The following is an 18,911-nucleotide window of genomic DNA, read 5'->3' on the forward strand; positions in this document are numbered from 1 at the left end:
TTAACGGAGTTTTACAGTACAATTTTTTCAAGGCGGAGCAGCACGAGCTACAGATTCGTACGACTCATATCCATATAACGACTTAATTATTTCTATTGAGTTTAATAAATACAATACAATACAATTCTATTATGTTTGGTTCACACGATCAAGTTTGAGAACCACTTAAAGGTGAAAAAATATCACGGTATAGGGGAAATTATAGTATGTCTGAAAATAACGAACGAGTATTATTTGGCAGTAGTTACACACTGGACGATTGTCGAATGAGAAAGTTCAAGTCATGTTCACATGTTAAAGATGAGTACTAGCTCAAAGTGTGCTATTCAAAAACCAATTTTACAACGACCTATTTCTGAACACGAAACTTGAGTCCACAATTACGATAATTGAAGAGTTGCCCTGCATTTCTCATAAAGCAGAAGAAAATAAATTAAACAGCATTTCGGCTATTATCATCTGGACCGTAAATTATGAAGGTATAGCATAAATAATTTGTCTTTATACAAAAATAATTTGGAGACGTGGAAAAGTTGTTGATGCGTTTATGTTATATATGGTCCAAGGTTATAATTGGGGATTGCAATACCGCTAATTAACCTTCGGTACAACCAGTATTACAAAATTAAATATCAGTAGTACAACAAATATTTTTTTTTGAAATCCATAAATCTTATTTGTTGAAAACGCTATCTCCATGGCTTAGAACTACGAAAACGACGATGCGTAGAATAAAACGATGCTCATTGTAAGAGATTAACGTAAGTAGTTTTATCTAGGTAGGATATGAAAATGGAATAATATTATTGGGCCGAAATATTGGCCCACCCTTCCAATGCAAAAAAATCTCACCGGCCGATATTTCAGCGTATATTTTTAAAATTTAATTTAACATGTTCGATATTTTTGTCTATAAGCGACGTGTTAACATAAAAGGTTTACATTTGCTTTATCTAACGGTACCTAGCAGTTCCCAGAAATTCTGTTATGTAACAGAGAAATGACCGAGCCATTTTTGGTAATAAGGATGGCTGGCGAAGTGAAAATAAAAGTAAATATTGCATACACGAAATTCTTTCTACTATTTGTACATTTTTATCTCCATTCAGATATATTTTAACCTATATAGTCCACGGAATATGCTTCACTAAATACCGAAATAATAGTGAAATTATCGTTAATTTATAAAAGTTATACATTTTTGTAAATGTAAGAAAAAAACGCTAACGCATCAGATTAATGTGAAAACCTCATACAATGCATCAACTTTAAAATAGCTGTAAAAATACATAAAAATGATTTTTGCAACATAGAGGCGAATCTTAAATGATAGCTATATATATATTATTTGGTGGTAGCTAAACTTTAAAAGAACGCATAGCTTCTATATCGTTTTCAAAAAACATTTTTTACAGATAAATTTCTACTAGAATTTACTTATAAGTACTACAAATTTTAATCAACTTTTCAAATCATTAGAGCATTTGCTTTAGAATATATTTTTTACATCCATTGAAAATTTATTGAAACTCTAGAAACAGCTTTTAACCAAAAACCATTACCAAACATACATACTACCGGTTAAGGGTCGGTTTTATTGTCTCGCGAATGAGGGAAACAAAAAAATGAACCTTACTTCGACCAATGAAAAAATATATACTAATATCTAATTACAGATGTGAATATGAAAAAAAAAACACTTTTTAATAAAAAAATATTAAGGTGTAAAGGTTTCACTATTAAACTGTTTATAATACACCAATAAATTTTACGTTTTTACTTTAAAAATTGTGTCATTTTAGGATTTTTTTACTACCTCCTTTCGTTTATATGATTCTGGCGATCGATTTGTACGAGGAATCAAATGAATATTTCGTTGCATTTGGCCGCGCAGTAAGATTTTTTCAATAAAATATAAATTTCATCCAGTTTGGGGATCTTTTATTTAACCGGATAAGAAGAGCACTGCAAGGACCATTCACATACCCATCCGACGACTTCCTTCCTCAAATATTTCGCCGTTTCGTCCTGAATTGCCCATATTTTTTTTCAGTACACGCTTATTTCATTTCACGCGCGCGTTATCCGTTGAAAACCGTCGATGCACACATCCGCATTTCCTTCCGATCACAGAGAGGCAGAGAGCGCAATTAGTGTGCCGCGGGCCCGATTGTTACGCGGCCGCTCCGAAAAATACTTTTTTTCCACTTCTCAGACACCCGATTTTCAACCGTTTTTTCTCTTCTTCTTCTCCGTCGTCTTCTGCTACTTCTCGTCTTTCTCTCTTTCCCCGTCGCATCTCTCGCGTCTGTTCGTCTCTTTTTCGGACGCGCCGAAGTAGGTCGCCGGCACACTTTCTAGCGCACCGCCGGCGATAATTTCTCTTCTCTCGCCGATATGAGAGCCGTGTATATGTATAATATATAATAATAATAATAATGATATTTTTATACTTGTATATACACAATGAACAATAAAAACAGACACAAAACTAGTTCACAGAGGGGGGAAGAATAAAGTGTTTACTCGTCAGATTTCGAAAGTTGCCTAACTTAAAATGATCTTTGAGAAAACAATATATTGTGATTTATTGTAAGTAAACTACTTTTTTTAATTGTTCAGACTTCAGCTACTTCACCATACAAAAACGACAAAAAATACTCGAAAGTAAAAATGAATTAATTAGTATTAAAGAGGTTATTTGTATACATAAAAAACTTTGACAAGCAATGCATTTATGTATATGTTTTGATACAAACTAAAAAATACGAATAACACAATAGAAAATATTATTCGTTTAAATATTGTCCACTGACTTTTGAGAAAAAATAAAATATAGAAACTATTTTGATTATTAATTATTAAATATAGAGTAAAATTAATTATTGATTTAAAAAAAATATATTTTAAGCCACAAACTCACAAATTTCAATTTCAGGCTCATTCCTTTTTCTACTCACAGCCCATTATTTAACCAGTCTTATTAGTGAACTTTAGGCATTTTAAGAAATCAGATAATAATCATGATTAGATAAGAACGAGTCAGGCGTCATGTATTGTACATTTTAAAATATCATTATCGTATCTTGAATTTTATGTTTTTGTTACAAAGCATAAGCCTTAAAAAGTTATTCCTGTTAAATAACCATATGTAATTCAGAAGCTAGCTAAGCATTCTAAATTGAAATATCAATTCTATCGGTATATAAAACAAATCTAAAATTGTTATATATATATATTTGTGACATGTTGAGTGTCGAATACTTCAAGTAAAAAAAAATAATTTGACTCTCCAGTGGAGAAGAAGATATCTGAAAACCATCAGTGCGGACAATAATCGCAAAAAACAGATCTATGCGCAAAAAATAAGATAAATAAACGACCGTACAAAATATCAAAGAAGCCAGACAAAAAATTTGTACAGAAGTAGTAAACGGAAGAGGAAAGTGTACGCGACGTCGTAGTTTTTTTGCTGCCGTACTCTATTTTTCTGCCGTAAATTACTTAGTTAATTGTAGATAAATACACATATACACACAAATATCTGAGAACGTTCAATAATGAAGAAACCGAAGCTCATCAACCTTGAACTTCGCGGTTCACATATATATCGAGACTACGTAAACAAGTGCAGAAATGGAATATCAAATAAGTTTAGTACATATATGCATATAAACATACGTGTATCAATTGATTTTTTATAAATTTATAAATGTTTAACAGTTCTGCTCGAAAGTTAGCAAGTATAATATTTTTTAAATATGAATTGACGACAGCTCAGCAAGCATTGAAGTGAGAAATACAAGAGATAACTTTCACCAGCACAACAACAGCAAAAACAACAAAAAAGAACAATTTTAAGAAGCACAAATTGAATGATTCACTCAAGCGTACAATAGAATTCACATATACAACAGTAAAAGATAAGATATGCAACAATTAATATAAAATATATTGATGCAGGTTATGAATATTTAAAAAAAACGTACATTGTGTTAAATTGTGTTTTGTTATGGAGGTAGAGATTCTGATAATATTAGACTACATTTTCAATAGATAAATCTATTGTTACTGTATTTTGATTATAATTATCTGCTAATGAAATGGAAAATATATCAATCTTTATTAAGAAACATCTGCAAATGAAGCAATTTAAGTTCAAAAGACCACCAGTGATCCGCAAAATTTTGAAATCAGAATTAAAGATAGTAAAATATTACTGTAATTTCTGTAAAAATTGGTCGAGTCAAAGCAGATAGCACATATCGATGGCTTAAAGTGTAAAATTGCTAACTCCACATTTGACAACTTCACGGGAGAAACAAAAAACCAAATAGACAACTTGAAAATAGGAAAATAAAACAATATCTCAAATTTGTAGCGTTTAATTGAAGATTTTGGGGATAGCAATTTTTTGAGCATGTATATTTCGATTAAAGGTACAATATGTCATTATAGAGTAATTTTCACCCAAAAGTGGAGATAACAAATTTACACTTTAAGCCATCAATTTGCTGAATTGGAATTATACAATATCAACAGCTCAAATTTTCTTTCATAGAATACCAATATTCCATACTCACTGCTATTATAGATTATGACAAATAATCTATTATGGCAATACATTGGCATTCTTTAATCAATAAAATAAGATTAGCACATCAAAATGAAGATAAATACAAACTATTTAACAGAGTTTACTTCACTTTATCTTCCAAGAACATATTGCTTAAAAAGACTTGTATGACACGAGCGTATGAAAGCAAGCAACATACATTTATAAAAATAGCAATAAATACTATTAAATAAAAATTAGATATCAGTCGTGTAATGTGTCTTTATATATGAAATATAGTTATTTGTTTTTTTAATCATATAAAATGTACTGCTACTTGATTGTAATTAAGCAATTAATTATCTATAATTTTCCACATAATACTGTAATCCGAGCCATAGCTTAAAAAAATCTATACTGGAATTGTATTTGAATATAATAGTTTTGATAATATGATACGAAACTGAGTCATTGTAGTATATTAAAGTAATAAACTCGAATATTTTTATACATAACAAAATTAATTAATATAAATAAATGTGGAAATAGTCTAATTTATTTATGTGGCATATGTGAAACATAGGCATATATAAAAACAGTACAAAGCATCTAGTTACAATAAAAAAATATTTTCTCTGCCAATTCTGACACGATAACATAACAAAGTAATTGTCAAAATTATGTTGTTGTCTAAATTCAAGAACATAATAGACACAAACACAATGATATCTTAAACTTCAATGTCGTTCAAGGACCGAGACGCGTATTATTAATACAACAGTGTTTTCACTGTCTTATATCTATCTATCTTTTTTTATAGTAATTAATGAATACATTAGATCTACTATCGTTACAAAGACAGTATCACGAAAATAGTAAATTTAAACTCACATTGCAGGGAGTCCAGCAGGTACGAGAGCAGTTTGTGTGTCCCGTTTGGATCGCCGTACACCGAAAAGATCTCCTTCGGTAAGGGATTCCCGTGAAGACCGAGCGTCTGCAGGTTGAATAGTTTTCCCAATTCATATGGTAGTGCGCGAAGATAGTTGTTGTGAAAAAGTAACTCTCTGAAATTAAAAAATCATGTGATTAATGACTTGTTCATAAAAAAATATTATAATCAAGTATAAGAGACGAATCAAAATAAAACTGTTCAATTTATACATTCAAAAAGTCTCATTAGATATTGAAATCTATTTATTTTATTGAATAATAGACTAGATAACATTACAAAACGCAAGATAACAGTATGCATGGAAAAAAAAGCATTTTACATATGAAAATTCGATGCCAGAATGATGCATTAGCATTTCATCATTTTCAACATGTAAAACCAAATGCTTATCGATACGACGTAAACATCCATTGAATTATATTTGTAAATTTTAACGTCAGAACAGTTTCACAACATTATATATACTTTGACACATATTTTATGCAATACTATTGTAACGTTATCGGATAAGAACAGAATTAGACTAACAGATTAGATCCAACGGTATCTGTAACTATCTTTATACCAAAGATAGTATATTTGTTTTGACTAAAGTAATGCGATATACTAAATATGGACCTATATGAAGCTTAGTATCATTTTAAGCTCTGCTATTATATTCTGTACATAACGGGCGTAAAAAACTGACTGAAATATATCTAAAATACATAATTTTGGAGCACTACTGCTAGTAAGAAATTTATATTTATAAAAGTTTGTCGACGATTAAATTATTGTTTAATGATCCAATTTATTCACCTGAGGTGGACGAGGTCTCCGATTTCTGATGGTAAACTGCGCAGTTTGTTGTTGGAAAGATCGAGCACGCGCAGCCCCGTCAGCCGCGCAATGTCCGGTGGCAGTCTCTGCAGTGAGTTGTCGTTGAGGTAGAGTACAGTTAGGTGCGACATGTCCCAGAGGGCGGGGGCTAAGTTGCGCACCCCGCCCGTCACCTCCAGTACCGTCCATTGCCCGGGGCGCCGTCCCGCTGCGCGCTCCGCCTCCGACATGATGGTATGGGAGCGCCGACATGTCTGCTCATATTTATCTTTATTTCGAGACATTTTATTTTCTGTAAGAAGATAAACACAATGCTTTATTATTATTCTCGAAAAGAGGTCGGCCGTGTTAATAAAATAAAACGAGGATATGTATGGATTGATTACTAATTGATTTTGGATGCGCGTTGCTTCGTTGTGTTATGTTATCAATTTAAGTAAACGGGCAATAGTTTAACTAGAATGCATTGCAAGTGTTTTTATAAATCTTACATGATTGAATTTCGTATCGCTTCATTCAAATTCTATTTAACTTTCTAGAAAAGTTTTTACTCTGTTAAACATTTAAAGAAAGTAAATTCGTATCAATTCCGTAAGTCTATTATTTATTTCAACTAACTAGAAAGTTCTCTATCGAATTAGTAAATACGGCTCTAAGCAAATTTTAAATATTAAAATTATATCATTGAATAACAAGCATAAAAATTAATAAATAATAATATTAGAGTAAATATTATCTATATTTACTAACTAAATTTAAATAACACTCGAGATAAATATATTAAGAAAAACAAATCATTATCCAAGTGCGATAAAAAATATATATATTATAAATAAATACATAAAACGTTTCCTTAAATCATATTATTTGTGTTAAAATAATAAAATCAATAGTAAGCCTTTTAAGACATATTTAATAATAACCACGTTTCATGTTCTGTAATTGACAGTCTGTAATGAAATACATCAAAGCTAAATAGACATTGTTCATTCTACTATTGTTCTGAGCATTCTGGAACTAACATAACAATGTCAAACACATCATGCAAACATAATACAAAGTCGATTAATGCAATTTATAAATATATATATACACAATATGACAATAATCTCTTATAAACAATTGATTAATAATAGATATGTTAATATAAAAAAAACATGTCAACTATTTCATCTTTAAAATTACCATACTAACAAGAAAGGACTTTGATAAATAGTTACTCTTTAAACAGATCGCTGTTATCTATCAGGGCATAAAGAGCATTCAACTTTTGTTCAAGTCTAATCATTTCACTGATAAGTCGATATCAGTTGAACTCTTAGCTTGCAAATTAATATCTAATATCTTATTATGCAGTTTATACTTTCATCATACAATTTCAATGTAGATTCAAATTAATCAGAGTTCTTAAACCTTATCTATTGTATTAGAGTATTTTTTTTAAATACGGAGAAATTATAATATGAAGTAATATAATTAAAAATCAATGAATATAGATTCAAACTTATCAGAGTTCTTAAGCCTTATTGTATTACAGTATTTTTTTTTAAATACTGAGAATTCATAATATGTAGTAATATACTTTAAAAAAATCAATGAATATGTGAAAAATAATAATATAAAGCAAATTTCGAAATATTGTTTGCTAAATTTATTTCAGATATATGTAAGAAATTATTGATTACTTCATAAATTATCAGAACTAGACTAGTCATTTTATAAAGAAACATTACGTTATAAATTAACAATGAATCATGTTGCACAAAACTATGTGAAAATATTATATTTTATCAACTCTCAGATGTAAAAATGAGGTGGTTGAAATCAAAAACGTCTTTCCATCATATACACATATTAGTATCAACAAATCTTTTAGTCTAGTTCATGTTCTAGCTAACTTCTAATTTTTAATATAAATTTTATATTAAACTTAGTAATATAATAGTGTTAAAGCTCTTAAGATATATGATTATAACTTCAGTGGCCATCTAGGTTAGACACAAGTTAGCCTATATAATCATAAAGAGTTAGTGATCTTCTTTGTCCCTTCGACACATTATGTTCCTATTTAAGTTATGGAATGAAAAATCTCGGCTGTCGCAAACCTTCCCAACAAAATCTGATTTAGTGTAGAAAAGTGTCTGTTACTCTGCTTTGGGATAGACAATCTCTCAAATATTTTATTACCCGATAAGCCTAGATACTCTTGAGTTATTTTATGTAACATTACATTTTTATGCCGAGTAGTGTCAAATACAGTAAAGAGGAAGAAATGCATTAATTATTTAGCAAAAAGATCACACTAATTGTAATGGTGTAAAATAACCATTTTAGTAGTTTCAACAGAAAAATCTGTTTAAAACAACTCATAACCATAAAAAAGCTATTAAAACAAATCAAAGGCTCTAGCAATAATGAACCTATTTTAATTAAAAAGCCATATCATCAAATTATACATACACAGTTCTCGTTAGAATCAGTATGACGAGAGAAAGAATGGCGATGTTGCAATGATCTCGAGTAATAAAAACACCATAAATATTAAAAACATATTAATCACAATCTATCAAGTTGCGTAAGTAAGTTGTAAGTTTTTGCGTTTTTTTCTTACATTTGTAAAAATGTATAGCTTTTTATTAAGCAACGTTTTTGTGACAGTAGTCGTATCAATGATGCTATTTAGTAACAGGATATTTTTAACCCTAAATCAACAATGGCAGTGTAGATAAAATAATATCAGTTAAGCTATATTATGCTTTACGAGTGTCAACTCGGTCATAATGCGACAATATCAGTTAAAAGCACCTGTAATGCAATAGGCAGGGATGCTATTAAATTTAGAGTGTCCAATGTGGTTTAAAAAATTTCGTTTTGGGAATTTTGTCATTGAATATCTACGTACGGGCGGGTTGTTAGTAAGGATATTAGGGCTGGCATAAAGGCAGGTCCGAGATTAACGATACAAAAGCTCAACGTGTTCCCAACATTAGTTCACAGACATTTAAAAAAATTAGGAAAGATGTTAATTTGCAGAATGAGTACCTCACAAATAATCTTGAGGAAAACCTCGCGCAATAAATCTCAATTAATGATTCTAGAACAAAAATATTTATTTTTGAGTTGAATTTTTACTGTAGATGAGATGTTGATTCATTACCTTAATTAAACCACCAATTTCAATCCCGAGAGCAGGATTACACCCCAATAAGAAATGTATTTGTTGGAATATGTAGGGTATAATTCATGTTATTGGATTATAGGCAGACAATTACGATAAACAATGGTGTACTCAGCTAATTCGTTTAAGTGACTCAGACCATATAAACCACCTACCCTTATGAATTAAAAAAGAGTAATTTTACAGCAAAACAGCGCTCATCTTCATGTATCCAAAAAGACGATAGAAAAAACCGATGGATTTTCTTGGAAACTCTTTTCTCACCCACAGTATTCTTCAGATATTGCTCCAAACCCTGAAACAGTTTTTAGGTGAAAAAAAATATTTTACTAGAAACGGATTTAAAAAAAGGATATTAAAGAATTCATTGCTTACAAAACTACATTATTTTTCGAATCAGTTATAAAAAAATTGATTAACATGTAGAGAATAATGTAGAAAAAGATGGAGAATATATATTTTAGTAAAAGTATTACATGTTTTAATTTTTAACTCATTTAACCCAAACCTTAAAAAACGCAACCTGGTACTATGTGATCAAGAAAGATTAAGATTTACAGAAGAATATACAGTCGAGAATGATACAAAAAAAAATGGGGATCATATAAATGAAAGCTGATTTTGATATTTTAAGACATATTTATTTATTATCTATTGAAGTGCAAAATATCAGATATTCAAAAGTAATGTTTACTGAATTTATTATTAACTTTATAAATAAAAAATGAAATACTATAGATTCTCTATTACTAATATAAGTTTATAAGGATTATACATTTTAATTAAATACTGACAATGACATTTTTTTCTAGATGCTTCAAAAGATAATTATTTTATTGTGCGAAAAAGTTATTCTACGATTTTTTCTATTAAATAAATACGTTTTATTAGACGGCGATTTATTACTTATAGAAGAAAATTCTATCGAGGGATCATATAAATGGAAGCTAATTAATTTTGATATTTTAAGACAATGTTTTCTGAAATTATTATTAACTCTATAATGAAACAGTTAAGCACGATAGGCTCTACTGTTATTGTTGTAATGTAAGTACTAAACCTATTTTTATGTTGCCAAACTGTTTAGTAAGACAAAACATACCATTGTTATATTTCAGATCCTTTTGCGTTAATCCAGAATGCCTTTATATAATATTCTAATAATGGAGGATACCAATTATTCTGTTTGCAATTTCTATTTTAATGATCTGTTAACAACAAAATATCATTTACTTGTATGTCTATAATATAAAAACCAACTATGCAAAAAGCCTCCGAAGATTTGTAATCCTTATCTATTTATACAAAAGATTAACTTTGAAGCTATGTATTGTATTTTGCTTTTAAAAAGTATATAAAGATCACAAGATTCAGAGCACAAACTTACAAGAGAAAAGTAGCCTGTGGTCACTGTAAATGTTGATTGAAAATATTTTCATACACTAAAATTAATGTATCAAATAAAAAATACAAAAACCAAGAGTGTAAGATAATTGACATGTTTACTAATAATTAGCAATATTGGTCATACAGTTAGCTTTAGTCGTTTGCAAAGCTATGATCATTTTGAAACAATGAAAGGAGAGAATCTAAATCTCACAAATCAGCAATCACTTGCATGTTGTTTTTATTAAATCAGCTGAATCAAAGAGTACCATATGTTATTGATACTTTAAAAAAATTCAAGCAGTGGTTCATGTTTATTAAGTTATGCATGACCTCTTGGGAGTAAAGTTTCTACTCGTAGAGTTCAGATCAAAAAATACAAAGGGTGAATATTTTCGTAACATCAGCTCTAAATGGAGACAATTTTTAGAAACTATTGACTTATATCAAATGAAAGAATAACGACCACCAGAAGAAGGCGGAAGCTTATGCAACACCTTCCGTATATGTAGTTTTGTGAAGGAATAATTTTTGTGGATTATTTTACAAGAGGCATTAACTATTCCAATCTGCTTAGTGGACCACTAGGACAAGCTTTTATCAAGAAGCGATGAGGAATTAGATTTGGGTTTGAACAGCAAATGTACGTTTTGCAACTGTTAAATTGAGTTACATAGATATTTTTGAAAAGAATATAATTTCACTTGCGCCTATCAGTTAAATTATATTTTCGCTAGTAGAATTATATATCATACGGCCATATAAAATTTATTTGGATATCACTAGTGAAAATATAATTTCACAGAAAAATACTCATTCACAGTAACATTTATACATCGCATGTAAAAAATAAAGATAAGTATGTAAATGTATATATTACTACGTTATCATATAATTTTACTAGCACCTGTCAGATAAATTATATTTTCACGGGTAAAAATATATATGTATTTACCAGTAAAAATGTATTCCGATATGATTTCACTGAAATGACATAATTTGAAAAATAGTTTTTTTTTTTTTAGGGATAACCTGAGAATTTCTGGTTTAGAATCAGGGACGCCATTTCAGCTTTTTCCAGAGGGGAGGGGGGCAAAAATTGGCCAATCAATAGTAGTTTTTTTTATATTTCGATTTCATTAAATTCGTAGTATTTTATTTAATGACATGCATTTGTTTCGTAAATTCAAGGGGGGGAAATGCAAAATTAACTCTTTTTACGCTATTGTTGTTTTTGACAAACGGTTTACGTCAAGCAAACGAACAGTACTGACTCTAACATCACTTCCGTGAAAAATAAATATTTCTTTTCGTATATCTACAGCAGTTTTAACCCTTTTAGTGCCAGGCGAAATTAGGCGTTATATGCTAAGAATGCCAAGCATTTTTTGGCATATATTGTTTTTATAAATATATTAAATAAAATATTTCTGCAAATTAATTTTTTTGTGTGTACTTTCCTTTATTATAAGAATAAAGTAAAATCTAGTTTATACAAGTAAATACCATGTGGCGACCACACAAATAGGTCCAGATTTAAAAGGGTAATAGTCTCATTGTTTTTGACCGTGACCAAAATCGTTCATTCATTAACAATGAGACAAATATCATGGCACAAGAGGGATTTTTTTTGACCACACAACACGAGTCGTTAAGAGAATCCCTTTTGTGACAAAACGGTATGGACGCAATTATCACCACATCGCAAACCCTTTCCGTAGAATTCGAAAGTTTGGACAAGCAAAAAACTCGCTTTCGAAAATGCAATATCCGATTTCTCGAGTTCTACGAAGCGACTGTAGCGATTGGCTAGGAGATCGATGCACAATCGCGATTGGCCAACAAGCGTGCAACCCCTAAAGGATATAAGCGACTCCGATGAGGAGAGGGCAGACGGTCCGAGATACGAGACGGCTGAGGCACCAGACAAGAGATGGCCGGAGACAGCAGAGAGCCAGCGACGCAGTCGATCTACCAGCAGCCATCCGGAGGAACCTGACAGACCTGAAGATCACAGCTGACACTCGCCGCACGCAGCCATAAGAACCCTGAGCATCATCTACGACCATCACCACCTGCGCCACGAACACCTTCATCGCGAGAAACGTCACGCCGTAATCGTTCATTTGTCACATGTAAATATCACTTAATAAAGCAATCCATCTAGATTCACACAAGTCTCAGTGGCCGCGAGGTCAACCCCCCCTAGAGCTACGCCCCCTAAAACCAAAAAGTGTAAAAAAAGAATACAAAACTTGGAACTGACACCAGCGTCCTCATAGCGTGGATGTGCTTTAGAAATTCTTATTATTTTTTATCCAAATTCACAGAATTTTTTTTCGCATTGTTGTTATGATATACGCTTTGACATGTTTCATATTTTTCAAAATATTTTAAGGCATTATAAACTTGATTTCTAGAAATATTAACTTTTTTTGATTTAGCTTTAACTGACTACTGCTTGTTATGTTTTAAATTTACGATTAATTTCCGTTTTATCAGATCACAATGGGTACTTCTTCCCATATTAAATTTAATTTTATTTTATGATTTTATTCTCAGTAAATACATACTAAATTAATCACAATAATAACAGAAGTTAAAAGCAGAACTAAACCAAAATACTTTAGATAGACAAAGACTCCCTTTGAATGGTGAACTCATGTCATGTGATATTTATAGGATATGACTGGAGAAAAGCAATAAATTTTGAGTTTTAATGAATACCATTTGGAGTGAGCTTCAGACCTGTTAGGTGAATATGTCTTCTAGTACAGCTGTCGCCAACTGGTGGTACGCAGGAAAATATGGACATGATTAATATTTTTTACAAACAAAATTATATTCTAAGAAATTCTCGATTCTGAATGACATTTTTCGCCTTCATATTGCATTAAATTCACGAGAAGCAATAGTCATCTCCATGTATAATGCCCAATGTGAACAATGAAACAGTCTCCGCAGTCCTTGTCAGGCATAAAAAAAAACAAGAAAATATAATTCAAGATACTTGAAATTTGGATTTATTCAGAAACCTTATAGTTATCTGGATCCACGGCCGCATTGTATCGTGTGTTCTGAGAGCTAATTCAATGAAGCCGTTAAACCTTCGAAACTTGGAAGGCATTTACAATCAAAAAGCTGGATTCAAATGCGTAAAAATATGCTAAAACAAGTATTTAGTTTAACAAAAATGAATGTTGAACATTAGTCTTTATGATTTAATAGTCCTTGTGTATACAATTAAAGATGATTTAATTAATCCTAACATGTTACAATGTTGTGAAGAGGTTTTGGAAAAACAGGCTGTTTGACAACTGAAAGCAATTAATGTCTGCTAACACTGTCAAGCGCAGAATTGAAGACATGGCTAAGATATTAAAAATCAAATTATAAAAATAGTGAAAAACTAGCCATTTTATTCAATGCAACTTGACTAAACAACAGACGTTAGTAAAAAGGCACCTTTACTTTATTTTGTGAGGGTTGAATGTGAAGGAGAAATACAGGAAGAACTACTTTGTTTACTTAGCTTGCCAGAGAGAACAACTACTTAATAGTTATTTCCTAGAAGATGAAATTGAATGGAAAAAAATGTCGTCTTTCAAGAGTTGTTGCAAAAGTTAAAAATGTCAGTATCTTGCGGCGAAAAAAATGTCCACAGAACTACACTAAGTAGTATCAGATGTTATTAAGATCATAAATGAAATTCGGTACAAACATAAAGCGCTCAATTGTCGATTGTTTGAGACCTTCTTCTTCACGCGATGAGAGGCAGATATATTTTCGCTGTTAAATGACCTAAATATATCTTTGCAAGGACAATTTAAGAACTTGTTCATACTACGCGGTAAAATGGATACTTTTCAAGAGAAAAAAAGTTGTGGAAATGTTTTCAAATTCTGATGACTATTTCAAAGAAAAATATGTCAACCGGCATGTGATAACAGCATATTGTTCAACAGCACTTACAATCACTCGCAGAATCTTTTGGTCTTTATTACCTAAAGAAAGATTACAGGTATATTTGTATAATAGATCTATTTGCAGCAAGCATAGAAGATCTATCACTCACGACATTTTTAAAGTTAAATTCCAGTTAACCATATCAAGAATTTATTTTTGGCTCTCCATAAAAAATGAATAAGCAATGATCCAATTTTCAACAATATATTTGTGTGCAAAAACACATCTAGAAATGGCTTTCTATCTTGCAGAAACGTCATTAGAGCCTAAAATCCATTAACTAATTTCAGACAGGAAGGAACAAATATCACACTAAAAATGTGTATCGGCTTCATTTATGTTGTTTGAATTAATTCAGCATTTATAATTTTATTGTGCATTGAATGGGTGCATTGAATATCAATATAATATAAATTCTCTGATCTTTATTTTTAAATGTATTTAACCACTAACACTAGATTTACGGAACCCGTCAAATTGACGGATTTCTAATTTGATTTGTATCAGACAGTATTTTGTTCTGGGTTCTTTTATGCCTTTTTGTATTTGAATAATGCAAATAAATATATTAGCACTATTTTATCATGTCGTTAAAAATATTTTTACTAAAATGTATATGAAACTCAATTTGACAGGTGCGAAATGTACATTTGCTGTTCAAACCCAAACCTAACCTAATGAAAGTTCTAAAAGTAAAGTTTAAGAAGTGTCATTAAAATAAAAAAAATATGATATTATTACATTGGTTCAAGTATAATCAAACCGAATTTTGTTGAATAGGCGTTCTGTTGATGATTTTGTACAATCTATTTGGGCGAAACATTGCACAAATTGACCGTTGGCACGTAGTGAACGTTTGCATCACTTTCTAACGTTATTATTCACTGAGTTTCATAACAAAGCGAGCGCTGTAAACACAAAATGCACACAACGATGTGATTTTAAGGAGTTTTTCATTGAACAACTCGGAGATAAACACAACGACGCAATTGAGCGCGGGAGCTTCGGGACGCTTCGAGGAGCGCCCGGACCGGCGCTGACGGTCCGGGGTCGGCTGGGGTCGCCCGTCGGCCGAAGCCGAAGCCGTCGCTCGGGAGTTCGGGATCTCGGGACGCTTTTACGGGAGTCTTTAAGGAAATCGCTCGGACGGGACGATCGGCGGTCGGATGAGGGTCGTCAGGCGGGGGCCGAGGCCTGGGGGGCGGCGGCGCATCACCTTCATGTGCACGCGCAGGCTGGCGTCTCGGCGGGGGCTGAGGCGGCCGAGCGCAGGGCGGCGTCTAGAAGGGGGTCTCGCCGGGCTCCGGGGGCGGATCGAAAGGGGCGAGCGGCGAGCGCTGGGCTCCACGGCGGCGCCGCTCGCCGATGCACACACACACACACGCACACGCACGAACGTACACACTCACTCGCAGAGACACCGACAGCGCCGCCGTACGCCGTCGCCAAGGTGTTGCCAGCTGCGCGGTGCTGCCGTCGACGATCCGGCAACGCGTTCGCGAACGCTCAAATGTCACTTTTTAATTCTCGATGCCGATTTCTTAATCGATAAATATATCAGATTAAATATTATATTACACATTTTACAAACAGTAAATTTTACTTTATTTATTTTATATATTAAACTACTGAATATCAGAATCGGAGTGTTCATTAATGCTGATAATACATGTGTTTCATTCAGTGATGTGGACTAAGGATCGAAGTCTCCGTTTCGTATCGATTGAGTCACGATAATGATCGATAACGAACGATCATTTTCGATAACGAAAACGATCATTTTTCATTATCGATTATCGTTAATGAACGATAGTGAATTTTTCGATTATCGATCTCTAACGATAATTATCGATAATGAACGATATTATCGTTTGTTTAAGCGATATTTGGCGGGAAAGTACAAAATAAAATAATGTTAACCAATGGCGCGCGAAATTATGCGCCCTTTGACTTCACGTTTATGGCCGAACTAGTCCTGATATTAGAAAAAGTTAAAGATGTAAGTGAGGGACTTTCTGCTGATAATTCACTGACCGCTCAAAAAATATTCCCATTTCTCTTATCTTGGAAAAGTGCTCGCTGCTGATCTAACACAACAACTCACGAAAGAATTGATCACTGAATTTCAGACAAATGGAACGAGTTTTGCCGAAACCTAGTACTGAAGAGCACCATGTACGTATGGCCAATCAACTTTACCCGTATTATAAGGGATTACCTCTTACTCAGTTCAACAAGGAAGAGTCCACTCTAAGAAGATTTCTTAACTCACATCCATCGTCTCAAGAGGTTGAACAGGAAACTCCAACAAGGGAGCATATCGGACTGGCATCAACTCTTGCCCTCGACGACATGGATATCATGGATCAGTTGATGGCTGAAAAAGCTCAGCATGCTACTCTAAATCGGACAAAATCGGCAGTGGAAAAGTAGTGGGACTCCTTCAAGATTTATCCCGGACCTTCATCTTATAAAATTGACGTATTGACCTGGTGGAAAGACTACAACGGGATCTTCCCGTTGTTGGCGGCTAAAGCCAGAAAATGACCAGAAAAGTGAACGGGTTTTTTCTGCTCGAGGAAACCTCGTAACATCTCAGAATATAAGGTTTGACCCGTCTAATGTTGAAAAGAGCCTCTACATACAACTGAATCACAGTAGAGCCCGTATTACTAAATATAACATTGGAATTCCTATTGTTGAAGAATTACCTGTCGGAGAGAGGGATGATGAGGAGAATGGACCATAATTTTTAACTCCAAGAATTCGTGCTGGTTCTGCATCCAGTGCAGCATGTAAGGACTCCCACAACACTGTGAATGTGACTCCAAGAAAAGCTCAAGACAGTTACAGAAAACTTAAAAAAAAAGTTACAAAGAATTGTGTATGCTCCAGATTCAGACTCAAAAGATGATGTTGTCAGCATTGGTCCTTCAGAGACTATCAGTGCAAGTTACACAGAATCAGAGGCAGATACAGAAACTGATTAAAGACTTATATTGCTGTGAATGCATGAAGGCATTTTAAAAAGTGATTAAAATAGGGTGAATTTTTTGAAATTTTAATATTTGGGATTTTTTGGCTTTAAAGATAAAGTAATATTTTTAATATTTAATATTCTGGTCATTTTAATTATTTAACTGGTAATTTCAGATAATTTTGTTATATTAATAATTTAAAAAAATTTTGCTAACAAATTTTTTTTTATTACAAAAGAAAGATACAATATTTATCGTTAAATTTTGAGGTTGTACAAAATTAAACAATATTTATATTAATGTTAAACGATATTATTTATATTAAACGATATTAATCGATAACAAACGTTGTTATCGATTAATATCGTTCATTATCGATTACACGAACGGTAATATCGATCAAACGATAAATTTCATTTATCGTTATCGACCATTATCGATCTAATTATATTTTTTTATCGTTTCGTTCATTATCGATTCGAACATTTCGCTCCTTAATGTGGACAGTAAAAACAGGAAGAGCTCAATAAAACTTACACACAATCACACGTGTTTTGAATTCAGACCTCAGAACTAACCCTACACGTACATTTAAAATAATAGGTTTCATTTTAACAACTAAACAATTGAGCGATTACAAATCGCAAGTGCGCGCCTTGCTTTATAGGTAAAAATGTGGGATTTTTTACAGAGGCTAAGAAATCATAAAACAATATCATATATCAAGGCTGACCAAGCTGTCGATAGACAGAAATATTTTTATTCGATTGTAGAACGAGACCATGCTATGCAAGTATTCTCTAGAATAACCAATAATATCGTCAAGGAAATATACAGCCTCAGTCGTAATAATGGGACACCCCTTAAAATAGTGTGTAACTCTTTACAAGTGCATAGTCTAACCGAAATATTTTAGCAGGTAGTTTTAACCGTAATTCTGAGAACTATATAAAGGAATTTGTCGTTTATAGTTGCTCACTTGATTTTAAAAAAAATATTGCAGGTCTAATTGTTCAGTCTCGTTTAAGTGACCGTTATGTTTTATTGCGTGATTTTGGCCTTTATTTGTCGTTA

General features: G+C 32.2%; 1 protein-coding gene across 6 annotated transcripts in view; it reads right to left on the reverse strand.

The window, feature by feature from the left end:
- The window catches only part of twin (CCR4-NOT transcription complex subunit 6-like twin), a 136,008-nt gene extending 119,663 nt beyond the window's left edge, over nucleotides 1–16,345 (reverse strand). For 3 of the 6 annotated variants that reach the window (XM_088185994.1, XM_088185993.1, XM_088185991.1), the window contains exons 1-3: nucleotides 16,076–16,328; nucleotides 6,309–6,621; nucleotides 5,447–5,622 (exon numbers count right to left, since the gene is read on the reverse strand). In XM_088185994.1, coding sequence (XP_088042120.1) covers nucleotides 5,447–5,622; nucleotides 6,309–6,613 — 481 coding nt within the window. In that variant the 5' untranslated portion in view covers nucleotides 6,614–6,621; nucleotides 16,076–16,328. Of the gene's footprint in view, nucleotides 1–5,446; nucleotides 5,623–6,308; nucleotides 6,622–9,662; nucleotides 9,803–16,075 lie in introns of all 6 variants that reach the window. The other 3 variants (XM_088185995.1, XM_088185992.1, XM_088185996.1) reach the window with 2 other exon arrangements.
- Nucleotides 16,346–18,911: the final 2,566 nt, after the last annotated feature.

The sequence above is a fragment of the Plectrocnemia conspersa genome, unplaced genomic scaffold (assembly GCF_051122295.1).
Source record: "Plectrocnemia conspersa isolate PC_06_02 unplaced genomic scaffold, ASM5112229v1 ptg000005l, whole genome shotgun sequence".
NCBI lineage: Eukaryota > Metazoa > Arthropoda > Insecta > Trichoptera > Polycentropodidae > Plectrocnemia > Plectrocnemia conspersa.